This window comes from Acinonyx jubatus, chromosome D1 (assembly GCF_027475565.1).
Source record: "Acinonyx jubatus isolate Ajub_Pintada_27869175 chromosome D1, VMU_Ajub_asm_v1.0, whole genome shotgun sequence".
Lineage (NCBI taxonomy): Eukaryota > Metazoa > Chordata > Mammalia > Carnivora > Felidae > Acinonyx > Acinonyx jubatus.
The window spans coordinates 74,401,709-74,420,183 of NC_069390.1; the positions used below are offsets into that span (position 1 = coordinate 74,401,709).

The 18,475-nt window shown below is 48.7% G+C and overlaps 1 protein-coding gene across 1 annotated transcript in view; it reads left to right on the forward strand.

Moving 5' to 3' along the window:
* PANX1 (pannexin 1) overlaps positions 1-18,475 on the forward strand; it is a 45,978-nt gene that overhangs the window by 25,151 nt on the left and 2,352 nt on the right. The window contains exons 2-3 of the mRNA XM_015085308.3: positions 3,289-3,428; positions 17,864-18,087. Of these exons, the coding sequence (XP_014940794.2) occupies positions 3,289-3,428; positions 17,864-18,087 (364 nt within the window). The remainder of the gene's footprint in view (positions 1-3,288; positions 3,429-17,863; positions 18,088-18,475) is intronic.

An 18,475-nucleotide genomic window follows, 5' to 3' on the forward strand; every position in this document is an offset into this window, starting at 1 on the left:
GCTCCAGGCTCTGAGCTGTCAGCACAGAGCCCGACACGGGGTTCAAACCCAGGAACCGTGAGATCATGACCTGACCCCAAGTCGGAGGCTTAACCAACTGAGCCACCCAGGCACCCTGAGGATTTCCTTCCTTTATAAGACTGAACATTATAACTTCTCCGTAGGTCTGAAAAAAAAAAAATCTAAATAAAATGCTTAATTAAAAAAAAAAAAGAGGTAAATGCAACAAAATGTCGATATTGTTTTAAACTCCTGGGTGTCTGTTATATTATTTTCTGTAATCTTATGTATGTTTACGTTAATTAATCTCTGATGATAAAAAACTTTTAAAATAAAATATTTAGTACATTGGGTACTACTTGCCTCTTTACTAGAACACTGAGTTCTTTTTATGCCTTTTTTGCCCTGGTACCCAGGTTATGGGAATTTTTTTACTCACTGGACAATCGTCAGGTTTATACAAGCTCTTCTTCCCTGTGGTGTAGACTTTCGGGGTTCCCCACCACAGGAAGGAAACCCTTCTCGTTACTCCCACCCTTCTGTCCCAGCTTGGCTCCTGCTGTTCCCTGAGTCTTGACTTCCTGTATTTCTCATTTCTGGCCTGGGAATACCCTTCGGGGCTCGATGTGTTTCTTTTCCTGGATTTGTCTTTGACCCTTCCCAGAAAGCTCTGCCCCTCTGGTCACTCAGAAGAACCACTTGGCCCAAGTCGCTCCCATTCCAACAGAGCCCTGACTCCTGGGACCCCTCTAGCATGGCCTCGTTGGAGTGATTGGCCCAGAGAGGAGTGTTTTAAGAGACTGAGAGATTAAAGTTCTGGTGTTACCAGTAACTAGCTTGGATAGAGATTATTTTGAGCTTTTGGTTTTATCTAGGGTAAAATGAAGATAAGATACCGTTTTCTCCCTCCCTCTCTCTTTCTCTCTGATTTGGTCGTGAGGTTTAAATGAGGCAAGGGTTTAAGGACCGCCTGTATCCTGTGAATGTGGGTTGTCTGTTGTCTTTTCTTCTGACCTTCCATTCCAGATGAAAAACATTTTGAGCTCAGCACATCCTCAATTTCCGTCTCTCTAGACTCAGTTATATTTTCTTTCTTCCTCTTTTGCAAAAGCTTTGGTATGAAAAGTTTACTTATTTATGCTCTGGCAGTTTCCACCGGTGCCTTGGGGGAGGTTTTTGAGGTCCCAAGACAGGACCTGAAACACATTATCCTATAGAAAGAATGTTACTACATGCTGGCTATGTGCACTGCCAGGACCATACCTAAGAAATACAAGGAAGGAGCAGACAGGTTTTCATGAAATCCTGAAAGTACTGTCCTTTTGCATGAGAAAGTATCTGGAGAGAGGATACCAAGCAAGCAACGCATCAGAAACCATCCATTTATAACCGAGATCAGTAAGCCTTGGTGGGTGGGGACTTCCTAGGCAGCGTTTAGCAAAGTCATGCTAATGCAAGAGCTGTGTGACGTTATCCTTACGGCCCAGCGCTGTTCTGACCACTCTGTTTTTATAAAATGCAAGAACTGAAGTTCAGTGGGCTATGAGAATTGAAAGCTCCTTGAAATGCGTGACCCACCCCCAACTCATACTGAAGCCATTCCTAGCTGGCAAGAACATACCCTATCGTTGGACACTCTCTGACGATATGTGACTTTTCACTGTGATGTCCTCCAAGGGCTCTTGCTGACAAGTCCTTTCTTGATGTCTGTGGGTATAAAAATACCCAAGGAAGTGGGGGTGCTCTGACCTCATTGTACCTCCTCCACCACAAGATTCTGCTCCCCGGACAACATCCCCGTCACTGCCTTCTCCTGCCACAAGCGTAAAGCCCACCCCCTCCCCAGAGGGAGGTGACGCTTTGAGGCTTTTTATGTTTCAGGGACTAGGGAAGTCCACCCCAGTATCTTCCTGCCACCCCTTTCCCCTCTTTCCAGGGTGGCATGCCCCCACTCTTTAAAGCAACAACAGAACCTGCTAGTTACCTCATACAGAAGAATGCAATACTTCCTGAGTAACTCCTGGGAACCAGGCAGCCTACTGAGAATATAGACATTAATGTCATCGTCTGTTTGGAGAGCCTTGGCTTTGGAAGGTGAAGTGACCTGAGGTCACCCAGCTGTGAGTGGCAGAGTTGGGTTTGAATAGAACAGCATCAGAGCCCAAGCACCTAGCACCTCTCACACTGTGCAAGGTGTGGAGGACAGTGTGCCTGCTCTCGGCTTGAGATACACGCTCCCACATGTGCCAGATGGGGGCCCGGGAGTAGGACCCAGGTTTCCTGCCACCCCGCCCCACACCCGTCCCTCCGTTAGCGGGTTTGCTCTCTCTTCCTCGGGCTGTACTTTTACCTGTGCCTTCTTTCTTCTTGGAGGAGACGGAAAACTGCTGATTTGCCATCCAGTGACCTGTCACCAAAAGTTTCTTCAGCCTTCCCTTCATCAGGGTAGAAGTCCTGGCTTCTCTGTTCTAAAGGACTCCTTTTCTAGTCCAGTTTTCTTTCTTTTTAAAAAAAAATTTTTTTTAATGTTTATTTTTGAGAGAGAGACAGAGCATGAGCAGGGAGGGGCAGAGAGAGAGAGGGAGACACAGAATCTGAAGCAGGCTTCAGGCTCTGAGCGCTCAGCACAAAGCCCAAAGCGGGGCTCGAACTTATGAACCACGAGATCATGACCTGAGCTGAAGTCAGAAGCTTAACCGGCTGAGCCACCCGGGCACCCCATCTTTTTCTTATTTTTTTTTTAATGTTTATTTATTTTTGAGAGAGAGTGAGAGCACATGCCTGAGCAGGAGAGGGGCAGAGAGAGAGGGAGACAGAAGAACCAAAGCAGGCTCTGTGCTGTCAGCAGTGAGCCTGACACCGGGCTCGAACTCAAGAACCGGGAGATCATGACCTAAGCCAAAGTCAGATGCTCAGCCAACTGAGGCACCCAGGCACCCTTTTGCCCAGTTTTCTGATAGACCCTCCCCCTTCACTCAAACCTCACCCAAATTCAGCCAGCCTTGCTATTCTTTTAGCCCTGGTTCTTTTCCTGCCCACTTTTTCTTTTTATGGTGGTTTCACTTTCAAGAGCTTTCTCCAGCTGAGCCCAAGCTGCCGTCATGACCAGCGTCGGCCAAAAATCTCTCAAATACTCAGCTTTAATATGAATCTGGTTTTGGTTCTGACCTTGTGGCGCATTGCTCTGTGACTGCTACCACTGAGAGACCTGAGGCTGGGGGGTGGGGGGTGGGGTGGTCCAGATACTGCTCACACATTTATTTAGCGCTGTCTCTTTTTGCTTCTCAGGTACCCAGATAAGCTGTTTCTCCCCAAGTTCCTTCTCCTGGCGTCAGGCTGCCTTCGTGGATTCTTACTGTTGGGCTGCCGTTCAGCAGAAGGACTCCTTGCAGGGCGATTCCGGACACCTTCCACTGTGGCTGCATAAGGTAACTGGGGATGTTTTCTCACCCGATAGCCTTGTAGACGGGGGACCCGAGGCCCGGAGAGGCTGTGCCACGCAGTCACACAGATGCGCATGGCCAGCCAGCAGCCCTGTCACTCGGATCATACAAGCCTAGCACTTTAAATTTGGTCAGAAGAACTCAGAAACCTCAGAGATTACTTGCTTCGGCACCTTCACTAGCAGATGCAGAAACTGAGGCACTTTTTGGATTTTCGCGCCATAACGGCGGGCACCTATTGTGTCATGTTTCTACCCTTACTGCCCAGTGGCGTCTGATGCAGAGTAGGCTCTCGGTGCCTTTTGAATTGCCTGGGTGAGCGATGTTAGATAGGGGCAGAGCCAGGACTCAAACCTAGCCTTGGCCAGCGCCTTTTCCACTGCTCCCAGGGTCCCTTGGGGAAAGTGGCCGCCAACATACAATTTGGTGTCTTCTCGCCAGTGCGTTGCTGGAGCATCGGGAAGCCTAGTGATGACTCCTTCTGGGGGTGTTGGCTGCGACAGAGCTGCAGGGATTGATTCCTTGGCGTTTTGACGGGTCCACATTCCGCAAGGAAGGGGAGACATACTACATAGGAGACTCCAGTGTCCTACAGAGAAGAGGCCCCGTCAGGAGCTCCCTGGTCAGGGAGTGATGGAGTTGGGGGGTAACATGGGGTATGGGCGGTGAGGAACCGGCGCCGGAGTCAGCGGGTTTGTGCAGAACGTTTTTTGTGTCATGACACGGCTCGAGTAGGTCTTCTCCATGCGTGTGAAAGTAGGACTGTGTATCAACCCGTCATCATTTTCAACCACTGGTTCTGCCATCCATCATGAAAACAAAAAGAATGTTTGTGTTTCTTCTGGTGTTCTCCTCCACTGAGGAAAGAGTGCTGCTTTAGTTTCTGAAAAGCCAAAGGCTGAAAAGTTTGACTCTGGCCTTGACCTGTTGCTGAACACACCGCATCCTTTGTAAAAAAAGAACAATTTAAGTCCTTTGCTATGACTCAGGCCTCATCCCCTCGTGTTAATTTATTGTGTGCCACCAGGCAGAGTGATGCCTACAGTGGCTGCTTTCTTCTTTGGGGTTGGGCTTTGCTCTTTGACTTTTAGCCTTAGGGCTAGCTGGGTCCTCGTCAACACTGTAGGTCTTAGTAGCCAGGCCAGCAAATAATAAAGATATTCTATAGGAATGGGTACAGTTCCAGAAGCTGAACAGCCTTGTCTGCACGTCAGAATCCATGCTGTTTTGACGTGGGTCTCTGTGTTGTGACGCTCTTAGGGGAAGGAAGGAAGCTGGGCACTGACAGAGCCGCAGAAGAAGAATGTATCATCTGGCGTGTCCAGCGTATGTTAGGGATGTTAGAGACTGTGAAACTTTGAAAGTAGGAAGAAACAAGGGTTCTGATGCAGTATAAGGTGAAGGACACCTAGAGAGACAAGCCGAGGACTCAGGACTAGTTGCTGACCACAGTCAGGTCCCTGGCCATCCACTGCCCCTGCCGTGTAGGAGGAGAAGCCCTGTAGAGTGGTGTGGGCAGCCAAGCCCCCGGTGTCCAGTGTTAGTGAGACACTAAGGAGCTTTCTGGTGGTAGTAGGCTAGCTTGTTTGGATGGAAGTTTGGCTGAGAGACTTTTCCAGATCCACAGGGCTTGGGGCAAAAATTAAGAGTTGACACAGCCAAGTTGAAAGGAGCTTGGTCAACACACCCCAGGCTCGAGAGCCCGTTGCTAGGGAGTAAGGGGTGATCCTAAATTAGACCAGCCCTCATGGGGACCAGCGTCCTGGTTTGAATCACTTTCAGTACTGACTGAATGAGGAGATACGGGGACTGTCAGCATCTCGAGTCTGCCCACCAGCCAGCAGCAAAAATAAATCTTTTCCAGAAGTAGGTAACTTCATCCAGAGCCTCAAACTCTTGTCTGGTTTTTCACGTGTAGTTTCAGCAGCTGATACACAGGAAAACCAAGAGAAAAATCAGAACTAGAAACAGACCCACAGGATATCCAGTTGATAAATTGATCAGATACCCTATTTATTTATTTGTCAGGTGCCCTCCTCAGTGGCCATCACCCACCCTCCCCCCTACGTGCCCCATCAACCCTCAGTTTATTCTCAGTTTTTAAGAGTCTCTTATGGTTTGGCTCCCTCCCTAACTTTTTTCTTTCCTTCCCCTCCTCCATGGTCTTCTGTTAAGTTTCTCAGGATCCACATAAGAGCAGATACCCCATTTGAATAATCACTAATACTATAGTATTAGTATTAATACTGATGATATGGAGCATTTCAAGAGAGTGGAAATTCTTTTTTTTTTTAAATATGAAATTTATTGTCAAATTCGTTTCCATACAACACCCAGTGCTCATCCCAAAAGGTGCCCCCCTCAATACCCATCACCCCCCCCCCTCCCTCCCATCCCCCATCAACCCTCAGTTTGTTCTCAGTTTTAAGAGTCTCTTATGCTTTGGCTCCCTCCCTCTCTAACCTTCTTTTTTTTTTCTTCCCCTTCCCCATGGACTTCTGTTAAGTTTCTCAGGATCCACATAAGAGTGAAAACATATAGTATCTGCTTCTCTCTGTATGACTTATTTCACTTAGCATAACACTCTCCAGTTCCATCCACTTTGCTACAAAAGGCCGTATTTCGTTCTTTCTCATTGCCAAGTAGTAGTCCATTGTATATATAAACCACAACTTCTTTATCCATTCATCAGTTGATGGACATTTAGGCTCTTTCCATAATTTGGCTATTGTTGAAAGTGCTGCTATAAACATTGGGGTACAAGTGCCCCTATGCATCAGCACTCCTGTATCCCTTGGGTAAATTCCTAGCAGTGCTATTGCTGGGTCATAGGATAGATCTATTTTTAACTTTTTGAGGAACCTCCACACTGTTTTCCAGAGTGGCTGCACCAGTTTGCATTCCCACCAACAGTGCAAGAGGGTTCCCATTTCTCCACATCCTCGCCAGCATCTCTAGTCTCCTGATTTGTTCCTTTTAGCCAGAGAGTGAAAATTCTTGAGCTGAAAACAGTAAATGACAATTGATTTTAGCTCACATTCACTGACGTCCTGCCTACCGTATACTAGAATGTATGTGTGGCATCAGAGAGCCACACATGACGCGGCCCCTTCCTCAGGAAGCTCCCTGTTTGGTGGGGAAGACAGATATGTAACGAAGACGCTGAGAAGGAGTATTCCAGAAGCGAGATGGGAAAAGAAGAGTGTGGTTATCACGGAAGCCTGGGGGAGAGTGTTCTTGGACAGAGCAGTGAACTCTGTTCAGTGCCCTTGCAGAGGGGATGGTGCAGTAGGAGTGAAGCAGGCTTACTGGCGTGGGTGAAATCATTAGTGCCCCCGGCAGAGGTGATTTTAGTGAAGCAGTGGGTGAACGGTGAGGTGAGGAGGTGAAGATGATGGTGGTAGATAGTTCCTTCAGATTTTTTCCCCCCAGAAAATCTCTCTCTCTGGGAAAAGGAGGAGAGAGCAATAAGCTGGGTGGTAGCTGGAGGGAAGGTTTGGGAGCCTCTGGGAGATTGTGTAATATGAGAGAGTTTGGCACACATTCAGATACCAACGGCAGTAAGAAAGTGGACTGGCTGCACCAACGGTGCACTGGCTGGGGAGGGCCTGTGGCACCTTCTGGCACAGGGGAGGGCGCCGGCTTGTCCTGTTGGGGGGCAGCGGGGCCTCGACTGACTCTACAGGGTAAGCCCAGGTTATACGGGACCTTTGAAAACTTAACAGGTGTGTGTAGGCTAAGTGCTGGAAACAGTGAGAGCCACTGCAGTTCCTTGATCGGGGAATATGGTGTTTCCAGGAGACAATCCTCAGAGGTGGAGTGCGGGAGGGAAAGGAGGGAGGGAGGCAGGGAGGGAGCAGCCTGGCAGGCAGATTGAGGCTTTTGATCAGGAGACAGAAAAGAAGGGGAGCTGTTGGCATGAGAAAGGGAAAGAACAATCTAAAAGCAACACAGGTGTTTTGTTGTTGGCTGGAGGACCACAGTGAAGGACAGTCACAGGTGACATCCGTGTTTAGACTAGGGGTCAGCGAGCTTTTCTGTGAAGGGCCACATGGTCCATTTTCTCATCAAGGCAGGTCTGGCAGTTACTCTGCGGAGATGCAGATGCATCTGTGGCCGCATTGGGCTCGTGGGAGCGTTTTGCTGTCCTGCGGGCTCAGGGGATAGCAGTGGGGGTGGTGGGAAGTACAAAGATTCTGGGCATCTTGGAAGATGTGCCAGTGGGACACAGAGGACAAGGGAAAGGTCAGAGTCATGGACACGGCACGCCCAAGGATTTAGGCAGTGGGTGAAGAAGGTGAGGCCATTCGCCCCTTTGAAGAAGTCTGGGGAGGGAGAAGGTTTTGGAGGAAAGCCAAACGGTTCTGCACACATGCAGTCAGAGCTGCTCGGTGAGCGGCACGATGTTAGGTAGGCCGTGGGCCGTGGTGTCCCGAGGTCCAAGGCGAGAGGGGTGTGGAGGCACCCGCGACAGTGTGTCAGAGGGAGGTGGTAGTCAACGCTGGGGTTTCCTAGGGCGTGCGTGCAGACAGGGCAGTGTCTGAGGGGGAGGAGGAGAAGTTGGCCGAGGAGTCCGAGCCGCGGCTGGTGGGGAAAACGTGAAGGCTGTGCGCCGCAGGAAGGAAAGCCAGGAGGTCCTGTGAGGAAGGCCTGTGTCAACATAGTACCGTGTCAGGTGCTGCCGGGGGATGGAGATGAAGTCTTCATTTGGGTGGGGGTGTGACCTGAATTGTATCCCCTAAAAGGTCTGTTGATGTCCTAACGCCTGTCCCCTCGAATGGGCCCTTTGGTGGAAATAGGCTTGTTGCAGGTGGAATCAGTCGAGGTGAGGCCCTGCCAGAGTAAGGTGGGCCCCTCGTCCAGTATGGCTGGTGTCTTCCTGATTGGGGGACATTTGGGCGCAGACACACACAAAGGGGAGAGATGCGAGACACCGGGGACAAGATGGCGTGTGATGCAGAGACCTAGCGCAGAGCTATGGTGCCGTGAGCCAAGAACCCTGATTCCACTTTCTGCAAGAGACGGGCACGGGTCATCCCCCAGAGGCTCTGGCGGGAGCAAGACCTGCCAATACCTTGATTTCAGACGTCCGGCTACCCGGACTCTGAGAGACAACGTTGTTGTTTAAACCATCCAGCCCGTGGGACACGGTTAGGGCAGCCCTAGGGAGCTGGTGCAGGTGGTTAGAGAAATTGGGACTCCGGCCTCATTGGAGGGGAAATAAAAGCTATGTCAGATTTGAATGTCCATGGGGCTTTGTTAGCCAAGCCAGATTCTGTGATCGCAGCTGCTTTATTTTCACATTGATTTCGTCTTCGGCTTTTTTCTTTTAATTGTGGTCAAATGCACACCACGGAAAATGTACCTTCCTAACCCCTGTTAGGTGTGCAGTTGGGCAGCACAGAGTACGTTCGCCATGTTGTGCAACCATTGCCAAGATCCATCTGAACTTTCTCAGCTTCCCAAACCGGAACTCTGTGCCCCTTAGACACCGACTCCCTGCTTTTCCCTTCCGCCAGCTCCTGGCAACCACCATTCTACCTTCTGAGTCTTATCTCCTCTTCCAGGCACCTCAGATAGCCACGGTCACGCAGTCTGTGCGCTTTTACATCTGGATGGTTTCAGTCAGCATGTCTCCAAAGTTCACTCATATGGTAGCATGATCAGAACTCCCTGCCTTTTTAAGGCTGCATAATATTCCATCGTGTGTGTGTGTGTGTGTGTGTGTGTGTGTGTGTGTCTGTATGCGCCATGCTGTGTGTGTCCACGCATCCAGCCGTGGGTGCTTATCTTTCTTGCACCTTGTGGCAATTGCGATGAATGCTGCCCTGAACATGGGGGGTACAGACACCTGTCTGAGTCCCTGCTTGCAGCTCCTGTGAGTATATACCCAGATGTGGAGTTGCCAGATTCTTTCTCAAGTTTAGAACATCTTTCCCGGTGGCTTTCTCTTGGCTTCTCCACATTTAGCCGACTCCTGATTGCTAAGCCAGCAGGCACCCTGTGAGCCAGGCTCCCCATCTCCTGAAGGGCCAGAGCAGTCGATGCTGTGTGCAAGGCCCCATGGCCAGGTGGTGGCAAAGCACAGGACCGCCTTCAGACTTCAGGTGTTTCTCACATGTGAGAAGGTGAAGGCTTAATTTGTATGGCTTCAGAGTGTGCACTCTAACCTGGGGGTAGCTACCAGTGGCTGAACTTTGGCTCGACACAGAAAGGGAGTTTCTGGCAGAAGGGCTGTCCAGCAGGGGGCCCACCCGCTGGTGGAACCAAGGAGGTCTTTGGTTCCAGGTGGGCACGAAGGTGTGTGTCTTCTCCCCATGTCTTTATTCCTTACCCCTGCTGCGCTTCCTTCATGTAAAATCCCTCCTGAGCTATTCTTGACACCTGGCTACGTCATTCCCCACCCCCCCCATTGCTGTCATCCTCTGTCACCCCAATTCGTTCACGACTGCGGTAGTGGCTCATAGACATTCCCGTCCCAGGAGAACTCTGTCCTCCCCGAAGGTGCATCCAGTATCCCATCCACTGTCTGATCTCCAAGGACTCTGACCCCCTCTCCACATGTCTGCCTCATCCCGTGGCCGCCTCACTCATTACCTGGAACTAAAGAGGGGACCCCACTCCCTGCCCCCACCTCCTGCCCTCTGAGGTCCTGCCTTTCTGACTCTGTCATTTCCCCAAACAAACCCCCCCCCCAGAGTCCCTACAAAATGTCTGTATTTCTTTCAAAAGACAAACTACTCTGGCTTCCAAGCTTCTCTCTGCCACTGGGCCCTGTGAACCATCCCAGCCTCACTTCTGGGCCCATCCCCACCATCCCTGGGCCCCCGGGACCCTGACTTCCTGTAGCTCTCACCTTTCCTGGCTGTTTCACACGCATCTTCCGTTGACCCCTCCTCCCCTCTAATCTGGCCACCTCCTATTGTATGATTCTGCTCTCAGCTTCCACCTGGAAGTTTCCTCTGGATCTCTAGATGGAGGCTTCTTGCTTTCAGGGCCAGGCGGGTCAATGTGAAGTCTCCAGGAATAAGACCATGAGGCCACTGTGTGGACAGTAGACCGCACACCCTGCCTAAAAGCAGTGAGATCCTAAAAATGGGGTGTTAACCAACAAAACATCGGCTGCACCACACACACCCTGGTCAATACTGTGCACTCCCAAGCAGTCTGTGCTTTTCCTGCAGTCACCATGGGACGCGGCAATTACTTGCCTGAAGTCTACTTAATTGATTCTTCATTTCTTTTTATTTAAAATTATTTTTAACATTTATTTATTACAGAACAGGGGGAGGTGGGTAGAGAGAGGGAGACAGAGGATGCAAAGTGGGTTCCGCGCTGTGAGCATAGAGCCTGATGTGGAACTCGAACCCATGAACTGTGCGATCAGGACCCGAGCCAAAATCAAGAGTCAGTCACTTGACTGATCCACCCAGGTGCCCCTGATCCTTTATTTCTAAGACTGCAGGTTCCATGCACGTAGAGACCATGCCCGTGTCCCTCATCAGTGCACTCTGGGACAGCATAGCCCATAATGGGTGCTCAAATCACATGTGTGGAAGGGAGGAGGAGAGTGAGGCGGTTTCTATGTGCTGTTCAGAACCTGAGTTCCTTCTCCAGGAGCATTCTGAGTCCAGGGCGAGAGCCTTAGAGGCACCAGGTTTATATGAACACTTCTCAGTTCAGTTCTGATGCCAGACTTCAAACCAGGAGACCCAAATTCCCCCCAAAGAAATGAGTCAGTGTAATCTTTAAGTGTACATCAGTGTAGTGTGTGGTCCTGGTATAATTAATGCTGTACTTTCTTTCTCCCCAGCTGTTTATTCCATGTCTCCTTTCCTCTTCCTCCCCCTACTCTCTCCTACTCCATTTCTTTCCGGTAGCCTCCAGTACCTCTGAGGAAATAGATTTGTGGAAATGAGTGTGCTTTCAGGGGGGACCAGCAGGTGGTGCTGTAGGACCTCCAGGACTGTTTGATAACCGGCATTTTCTTTTTCTTTCTTTCTGCTTTCTTGCTTTTTTTTTTTTTTTCTTTCTCTCTTTCTTTCAGTGCTCTTTTCTCTTTGTTCAAGCTCACAATGTAGGCAAACCGTTAGGCAAGATTTTTTCAGAAACAGGAAAGCAGGGTTTTGACTGAAAAAAAAAAAGCAACAGAACAGGAAAATAAAATTAATAGAATGGACAAATCTTTATTTCCTTTAAGTGGATTCACAGAAACTTAGTTTAGAAGGGTCCTCTGAGGCTCCCAGACCAGAGGTTTCCAAGCCTTAGCATTATCTGGGGTGGGGGGGTAGGGGGTGTGTGAAAATTTAGGATCCTGAGGGCCAGGAATATGGTTTTCATCAGCTTCCCAGGAGATTCAGATACTGCTGGCCCAACTTGGGCTCCCGTGTGGGTACCCCTCATCTAGACCAGTGTTTCCCAAATTCTGTGTGTATGAAAATCACCTGCAGAACTTGTTGAAATGTTGACTCAGGTTCAGTAGATCTGACAGGGCCTGCATTTTTCCTTTCTAACAAATTCTCAGGTGATACTGACGTTGCTGGTCTGTGGACCATTCTTTGAGAAGCAAGGATCAGGAGCAAGGGATTGACCAACAATGGCCTAAACGCTCCAGCCAAATCCAGCCCATCGATCACCTGTTTCTGCAAATAGTTTTATTGGAACACAGCCACGCCCATACCTTTACACATTACCTATGTCTGGTTTCACGTATGCAACAGAGGTCATATAGCTCACAAACATTTACTGTCTGGCCCTTTGCCCGCCCCTAATCTAAAATTCTAAAGCCCTCCCAGATGATTCATTGAAAGGGAACTCCCTGCCTCACAGGACAGTTCATTCCATGTTGATACAGATCTTTAGGAAGGTTTTTCCTTGCTTCCTTGTGACTTGGTATTAATTCTGTTGTCAGGAGTCTCTTTCTACTTCCACGCCTAAGTGCTTTGCTCACCATCCTGTCTTCCCTAGGTCTCTCCTGTGGCCCTTCTAGGCCCTTCCTAGAATGTTATGAATCATGAAGCCCACTGCCTTGGGTGTCTTCCCAAGAGCACAGAATAGAATGGCGTACCACCTCCTTCTCTGTCCTCTGTAAGCTGCTCGTGGAACGCATTTCATTGGCCTTCTGGGTAGACCTTCACTCGTGACTTCCTACATTTGGGATTATCTTTAACGTGGGTTTCTCTCTGGGGCGCCTGGGTGGCTCAGTCGGTTAAGCCTCTGACTCTTGATTTCAGCTTCAGTCATGATCACATGGTTCATGGGATCTAGCCCTGCGCTGGGCTCTGTGCTAATAGCACAGGATTGTCTCTCTTCCTCTCTCTCTGCCCCTCCCCTTGCGTGCACGCTCTCTCTCTCTCTCTCTCTCTCTCTCACATTCTCTCTTTCTCAAAATAATAAACTGAAAAAAAAAGTGGGCTATTATCTGAAAAACATGCAAACAAGAGCAGACATCTTTTGTGTCACTTTTTACATCACTTCCCCAGTGCAATTTGTTCTTGGTTTACCTGCTTCCTACTTTCTGACCATTCCTTCCCATGTCTTCCAGGGTTCTCTTTTTGCCCGACCCTAATGTTAGGATTCCATGTCCCTCTCTTATTCTCTTGTCTCCTTCTACATATTCTCCTTGGATGATCTCGGTCACTCTTGGCTTCAACCATCCATATGCTACAAAATCCTCAATTGTAAGGTTGGCTGGAGTTTTTTCTTTTATTTCCAGTTACTTACTCTCCACTAGGATTAGAGTTCTGGGGTGTGAGTAGCTTATGTTCATAATTTCTCATCTTCTTGGGTCTGCCTCCCACCTCACTCCCCTCTGCTTGGAATCTGTTCCTTCTTGCTTCTTTATTGCAACTAATGGTACTATCACCCACACCCTTGCATAGGCTAGAAATGTAGAATTAGCCTCTGTTCTTCCCTCTTGCATCCCTCACTTCCAGGTAGGCACTGAAATGTCCGTCTCTTGCTTTTGATAGCTCTTAAATGTCTTCCCCTCTCCCCACGGCTGCTGCCTCAGTTCAGTGCATATCACTTCCCGCCTCTCCGTCGCAGCAACCAACTGCCTTGTCTCTCTCCCCTCCAGTGTGTTCCCTTCTCCACGGCTGAAGCAATCTTTCCAAAATAAATTTTCCTCGTGCCCCCCCACCAGTGGCTTCCCATTGTGTATGATGTGGGAAGGTGAGGGCCTCGTAATTTAGTTCCTGCTTACCCTGCATATGAGTCTCCTAGGACCACTGTAACAAATTACCACAAACTCAGTAGCTTGGAACAATGGAACTTCATTCTCTCATATTTCTGGAGACCAGGAGTTGGAAATGAAGGTGTCAGCACGGTGGGGTCCTTCTTGGGGGCTCAGAGGGAGAGTTGTGTGCCTCTCTTCTAGTGGCTGGTGGTGGCCAGCCATCTGTGGCGTTCCTTGGCTTGTAGATGCATCACTCCAGTCTCCCCTGTGTGTCTCTGTGTCTTAAAATGGTCTTCTTAGAGGGACATCGGTTACTGGATTAGGTCCCACTCTGATATAGTACAGCCTCATTTTAACTAATTAGATCCGCAAAGTCTCTATTTCCAAACAAGGTCACATTCTGAGTTCCAAGTGGACATGAGTTTGGCAGGGGGGGACCCCATTCAACCCTAGTACATTCTTCCAGCCTCAGCTCTTACTGTGTCCTCACCATGGGCTCACTCATTTGCTTTGGTGCCCTCGACGGGTAGGAATTCACTTGGCAGAAAAAGAGAATTCCATGCAGAGGAAGGAGTGTGTCTGAAGGGCCACAAGAAGGTGAAATCTGAGCTGGGTCTCAATATACTTATGGAATTATTTTGGGGGTTTTTGTTGTTGTGGTTATTGCCTCACAGTACTTGAAGACGTAGCTCAGATGTCACCTCTTTTATGAAGCCTTCCCTGAGCTCCCCAAGGACATTTCAAGTTGCTCGCTACTTAGTACCTATGTATTTAGTGGCCTTCACTTTTATGTTTTGTTTAATCGTTAGCTTGCATTCCCATCTGGCCTATGTGGTCCTGGAGCAGACTCTGTGCATTTTGTCTGCAGGGGCCAAGCTTCCAGCCCAGATGTGGTTTTCCGGAGTGGGAGGTGGTTTGCCTTTTGTTTTTAAAGATTTTATTTCTTTAAGTAATCTCTACACCCAGTGTGGGGCTCGAACTCATACCCGAGATCAAGAGTCACGTGCTCCACTGACTGAGCCAGCCGGGTGCCCCCAGCCCAGATGCTTTTGAAAGAAATTACCCATCTGCATTTAATCCCGTAAGAAGCGATCACATACATTTCAGGGGAGGAGATGGTCAGTCCTAACTGGATGCTTCTTCGCCTTAGAGGAGGTCGGGGTGACTCGAATGTGGAAGGAGGCTGTACCAGAGCCTCTCCACACTTCCTTCCATCTGGAGCTTCTGTTGTTCTAACTACAACCCCTTCCGGAAACAACGCAAACTTTTAAGGCACACAGACTGGGCATTGTGCTTCCTTTTGGTGGTTTCGAGAAGCTTCACTGTCACTGGAAGGGCTCGGTGTTAACATGAACCACATTAACGGACCCCCGTGGCCTTGAGAGATGCTCGGTGTCTCGGACCTCACTGGGAGCAGACAAAGCTTACGGACAAAGCCATTCCCACCCAGCAGATGCACTCGTAAAGCTTGGCAGTTTTTCCCTGTTCTTTATGTGGACAAAAGGATTTTAAAGACTGTAATTTAATGCTGTTTTGGATTCCTGTTGCTGTTGAATCGATTTTAATACCTTGTTACAGAGTTACATTTTCCTTTTTGATGAAAACGAAAAAGAGGTTTCACTGTGGGGAAAACCAAGGAGTGGGCCATTCAACTACATTCCTTACAGAGGTGATCAAGGTACAGGGATATTGGAAGCGAAAGCAAACACCCTATATGTAAATACCCTTAAACATTCATTTTTTCCAATTACAATGAGCTATGTTGATCTATTCATTGGTACTAATTCTTGTACCACCTAGGCATGTTGGGAAAATTGCCACAGATTGTAAACAGGCACTTTTTAACTCAGAAGAACAGTTTGTGGTAAAATTCTATTAATTCAAATTGCCTAGAAACAAAAGTGACTTCTGAAACTACTCCGCAGTCCCAAATTAGAGATCGTGTTCCCTCTGTAGTTTCCAAAGAAAATGCCAGGTTCTCTTGGTCTTGGGAGCAGCACTGACTCTATATCACACGGTTACATTTTTATCCCATTTTTACCCCCCTTTGGAGTATGCAAGGATTGAAGGAACAGAGCTTCTCACCGCAGCCAGCTACGAATTATGTAGCCGAAATTCATGGAATCGCAGCCTGTCACGGTTGTCATTGTGTAGCGGCCCTTTGCACATGGGTTGAATCATTTTGAGAAACCCCATCCCATGCCCAGTACAGACTGAAGTGCCTGTACTGGTGAAGGGGCTTTGCAGAGTTTCAGAGGCGTTGTGCCATTGCCATCTTTCCTGTGGGGCGGGAATTCCGAGCGTGGGCTCCAAGTGGTGGCAGGGAATCCGGGAACAAGGGTAGGAAGACACGTCACAGCTTTATTTTTTATGCCTTTCTTGACTAAAACTTAACCTCAGAAAACATGTACCATGGAAGCAACGATCCATCATGGTATTTGTGGACTCTGTGATTCTGTCACAGATCTCTTCACCACTTCAGAGTTGGTGGTACAGCACGGGTAGGTCCTACTTAATGTGTTAATAAGCACACACAAATTTGTTTAATATTCTGATAACTATATCCGTATCACCCATTTCTTCTGTGAACTTTTAGGTGCTACTTTATGTGTTAGTTTTAAATGAAAAGCATGGAAAACATGAAAAACCAGGAAAGACCTGAGAAATTGTCACAGAATCAAGGAGACGAGGGAGGCACGACGCCTCAATGTCACGGATAGACCCCGAACTGGATCTCTGAACAGAAAGAAGACAATAATGGGAACACTGGAGAAATCCAAGTGAAAGTCTGAAATTTGGTCAATGATGGTTTCTTAGTGTTGACAAGTATACCACGGAAATGTAAAGTGGTAACAGCGGGAAAACCAGATGAGTGTTACTTGAGAACGCTCCGTACATCTGATTTTACAGTGAGAGTCACGGTGTTGGGCCAGCTGCCTGCCCCTAGAGATCTGTGGGGTGGGACTTCTGTGTCATCTCAAGGCCATCACTGTCACAACTCTGAGGCAATTGGAGACCAAGCCAAAGATCGGGAGAAATTTTCCAGAGAAATAATTTGCAGCATATTCCAGTGGGAAAGGCATGGCCGTGGGTTCACTTTGTCCTCTGTGGCTAGGAGCTGTTCTGGGCTTCCTCTTCCCCTTTGAGAGTAAAGCCATCGATAAAGGCCTTATCAGTGCCCATGCGAGGACTAAAGATCACGTGCCCACCAGGTGGCTCTTCTGTTGGTTTTAGCTGGTGTGCTGTCTTGCATTTTACATGCCAGGCACCACGCTAAACACTTTTCATATACCATCTAATTTAGTCTTCATAATACTTGTATCACACAACCATTTCATTCTGAGAGTGAGAGGCTCAGTGACCTCAGTACCCAAGAATGCTTAAGCTGGACTAAATCTCAGGTCCGTGCTAACTGCGGTACATGGTGTTCCTTTATCTTCTCTCAGGGCTAAGCCTTTCCTAAGGCTGGATGGACCTGGTGACCGGGTGCTCTTTGCTTTCTCTGACTCCTGAACCCCTCTGTGTTTGTTTTGCACGTACATCCACATCCAGATGCTCTCCACATGTCTGTTGCCCGTCACGGTTGGCTTGTCTGGACTTGAGATTACTCCACTGTAAAATGAGGGTGTTGGGTGGTCCTCAGGAGTGTCCAGCATGGAAGGCCTATTCTGCATTCTGTGAATTTTAACGGCTTATTCCAGCTGTTTAATAGGGGTGACTATTGGATCACTGAAGCCACAATTTTTCTAATTCGTATTGGATAAGGTCTGCATTCCTGGGTCATTCTCCCAAATTCTAGAGAGAGGAGAAAGAAAAGAGCTCTAAGATTAGTGACCTCCTAACACCATGGCAATGAAAACCCAAAAACCACCAGAGACCACTGTGACATTTATCCGTTCCCTAATTGGGATTTTACTGAGGAATTACTCTAAAGGCCGCGGGAGTAATTTTATTTTTTTGTTCCCTTCCGTGATTAGGGCGGAGGCACCATGCGTCACTGTGTAGTTGCCAGTTATTTCAAATTGAAGTCTTTTGGAGGGGGAAAAAAAGGTAGTTACCGCTGTTAAGTAGCTGCACAGGTGAATTCAGCCAAAAATGGTTACGAGGTAATGAGCCCTATTTCCGAAATTGACATGCGCGTGCACATTGTCTCAAAGTGAGAAAAGTGAGAGCAGCACTGGTACACTTTGTTTACTTAAGTGGGGCACCTGTTGAACCCATGATTTGCTCTCTTGTTTTCCAGTTTTTCCCCTACATCCTGCTCCTGGTCGCCATCCTCCTGTACCTGCCCTCCCTGTTCTGGCGTTTTGCAGCAGCTCCTCATCTTTGCTCAGATTTGAAGTTTATCATGGAAGAACTTGACAAAGTATACAACCGCTCCATTAAAGCCGCAGAGAGCCTGTGTGATCAGGACATGAGAGACGGTCCCGGCCCCGTTCCAGGTGTTAATGAGAACACAGGACAAAGGTAACTCAGCCCCCGGCTCGTTTCTCATCAGGCTTTGGGGTGTGACGTCTCAGCCCTTCTCCTGCCCCTCTGGGCTTACGGTTCGCACTGTACTAGATGGGGGGGGGGCGGTCATCCACCTACAGACAGGCTGTGGGAGCCTGGAAGGCCCGCCCCCGCGAATCTCACCCCCACCTGCCTGCCTCCGCACCTGTCCTCACATCAGGAAACTTTCCCTTTTTGCGAGCAATGCCGCCGTCTTGTGGTCTGGAAGGCAGATGTAGGTAGGGTAACAGGTTAAGGCGCTACGTACTTGCTTGCTTTGACCTGCTCCTCAATGGAGAAGCACAGAGGATTATGGGGCTGCTGAGCTTGGAGAACCGGGGTGAGAAAAATGGGCAATGAGTAG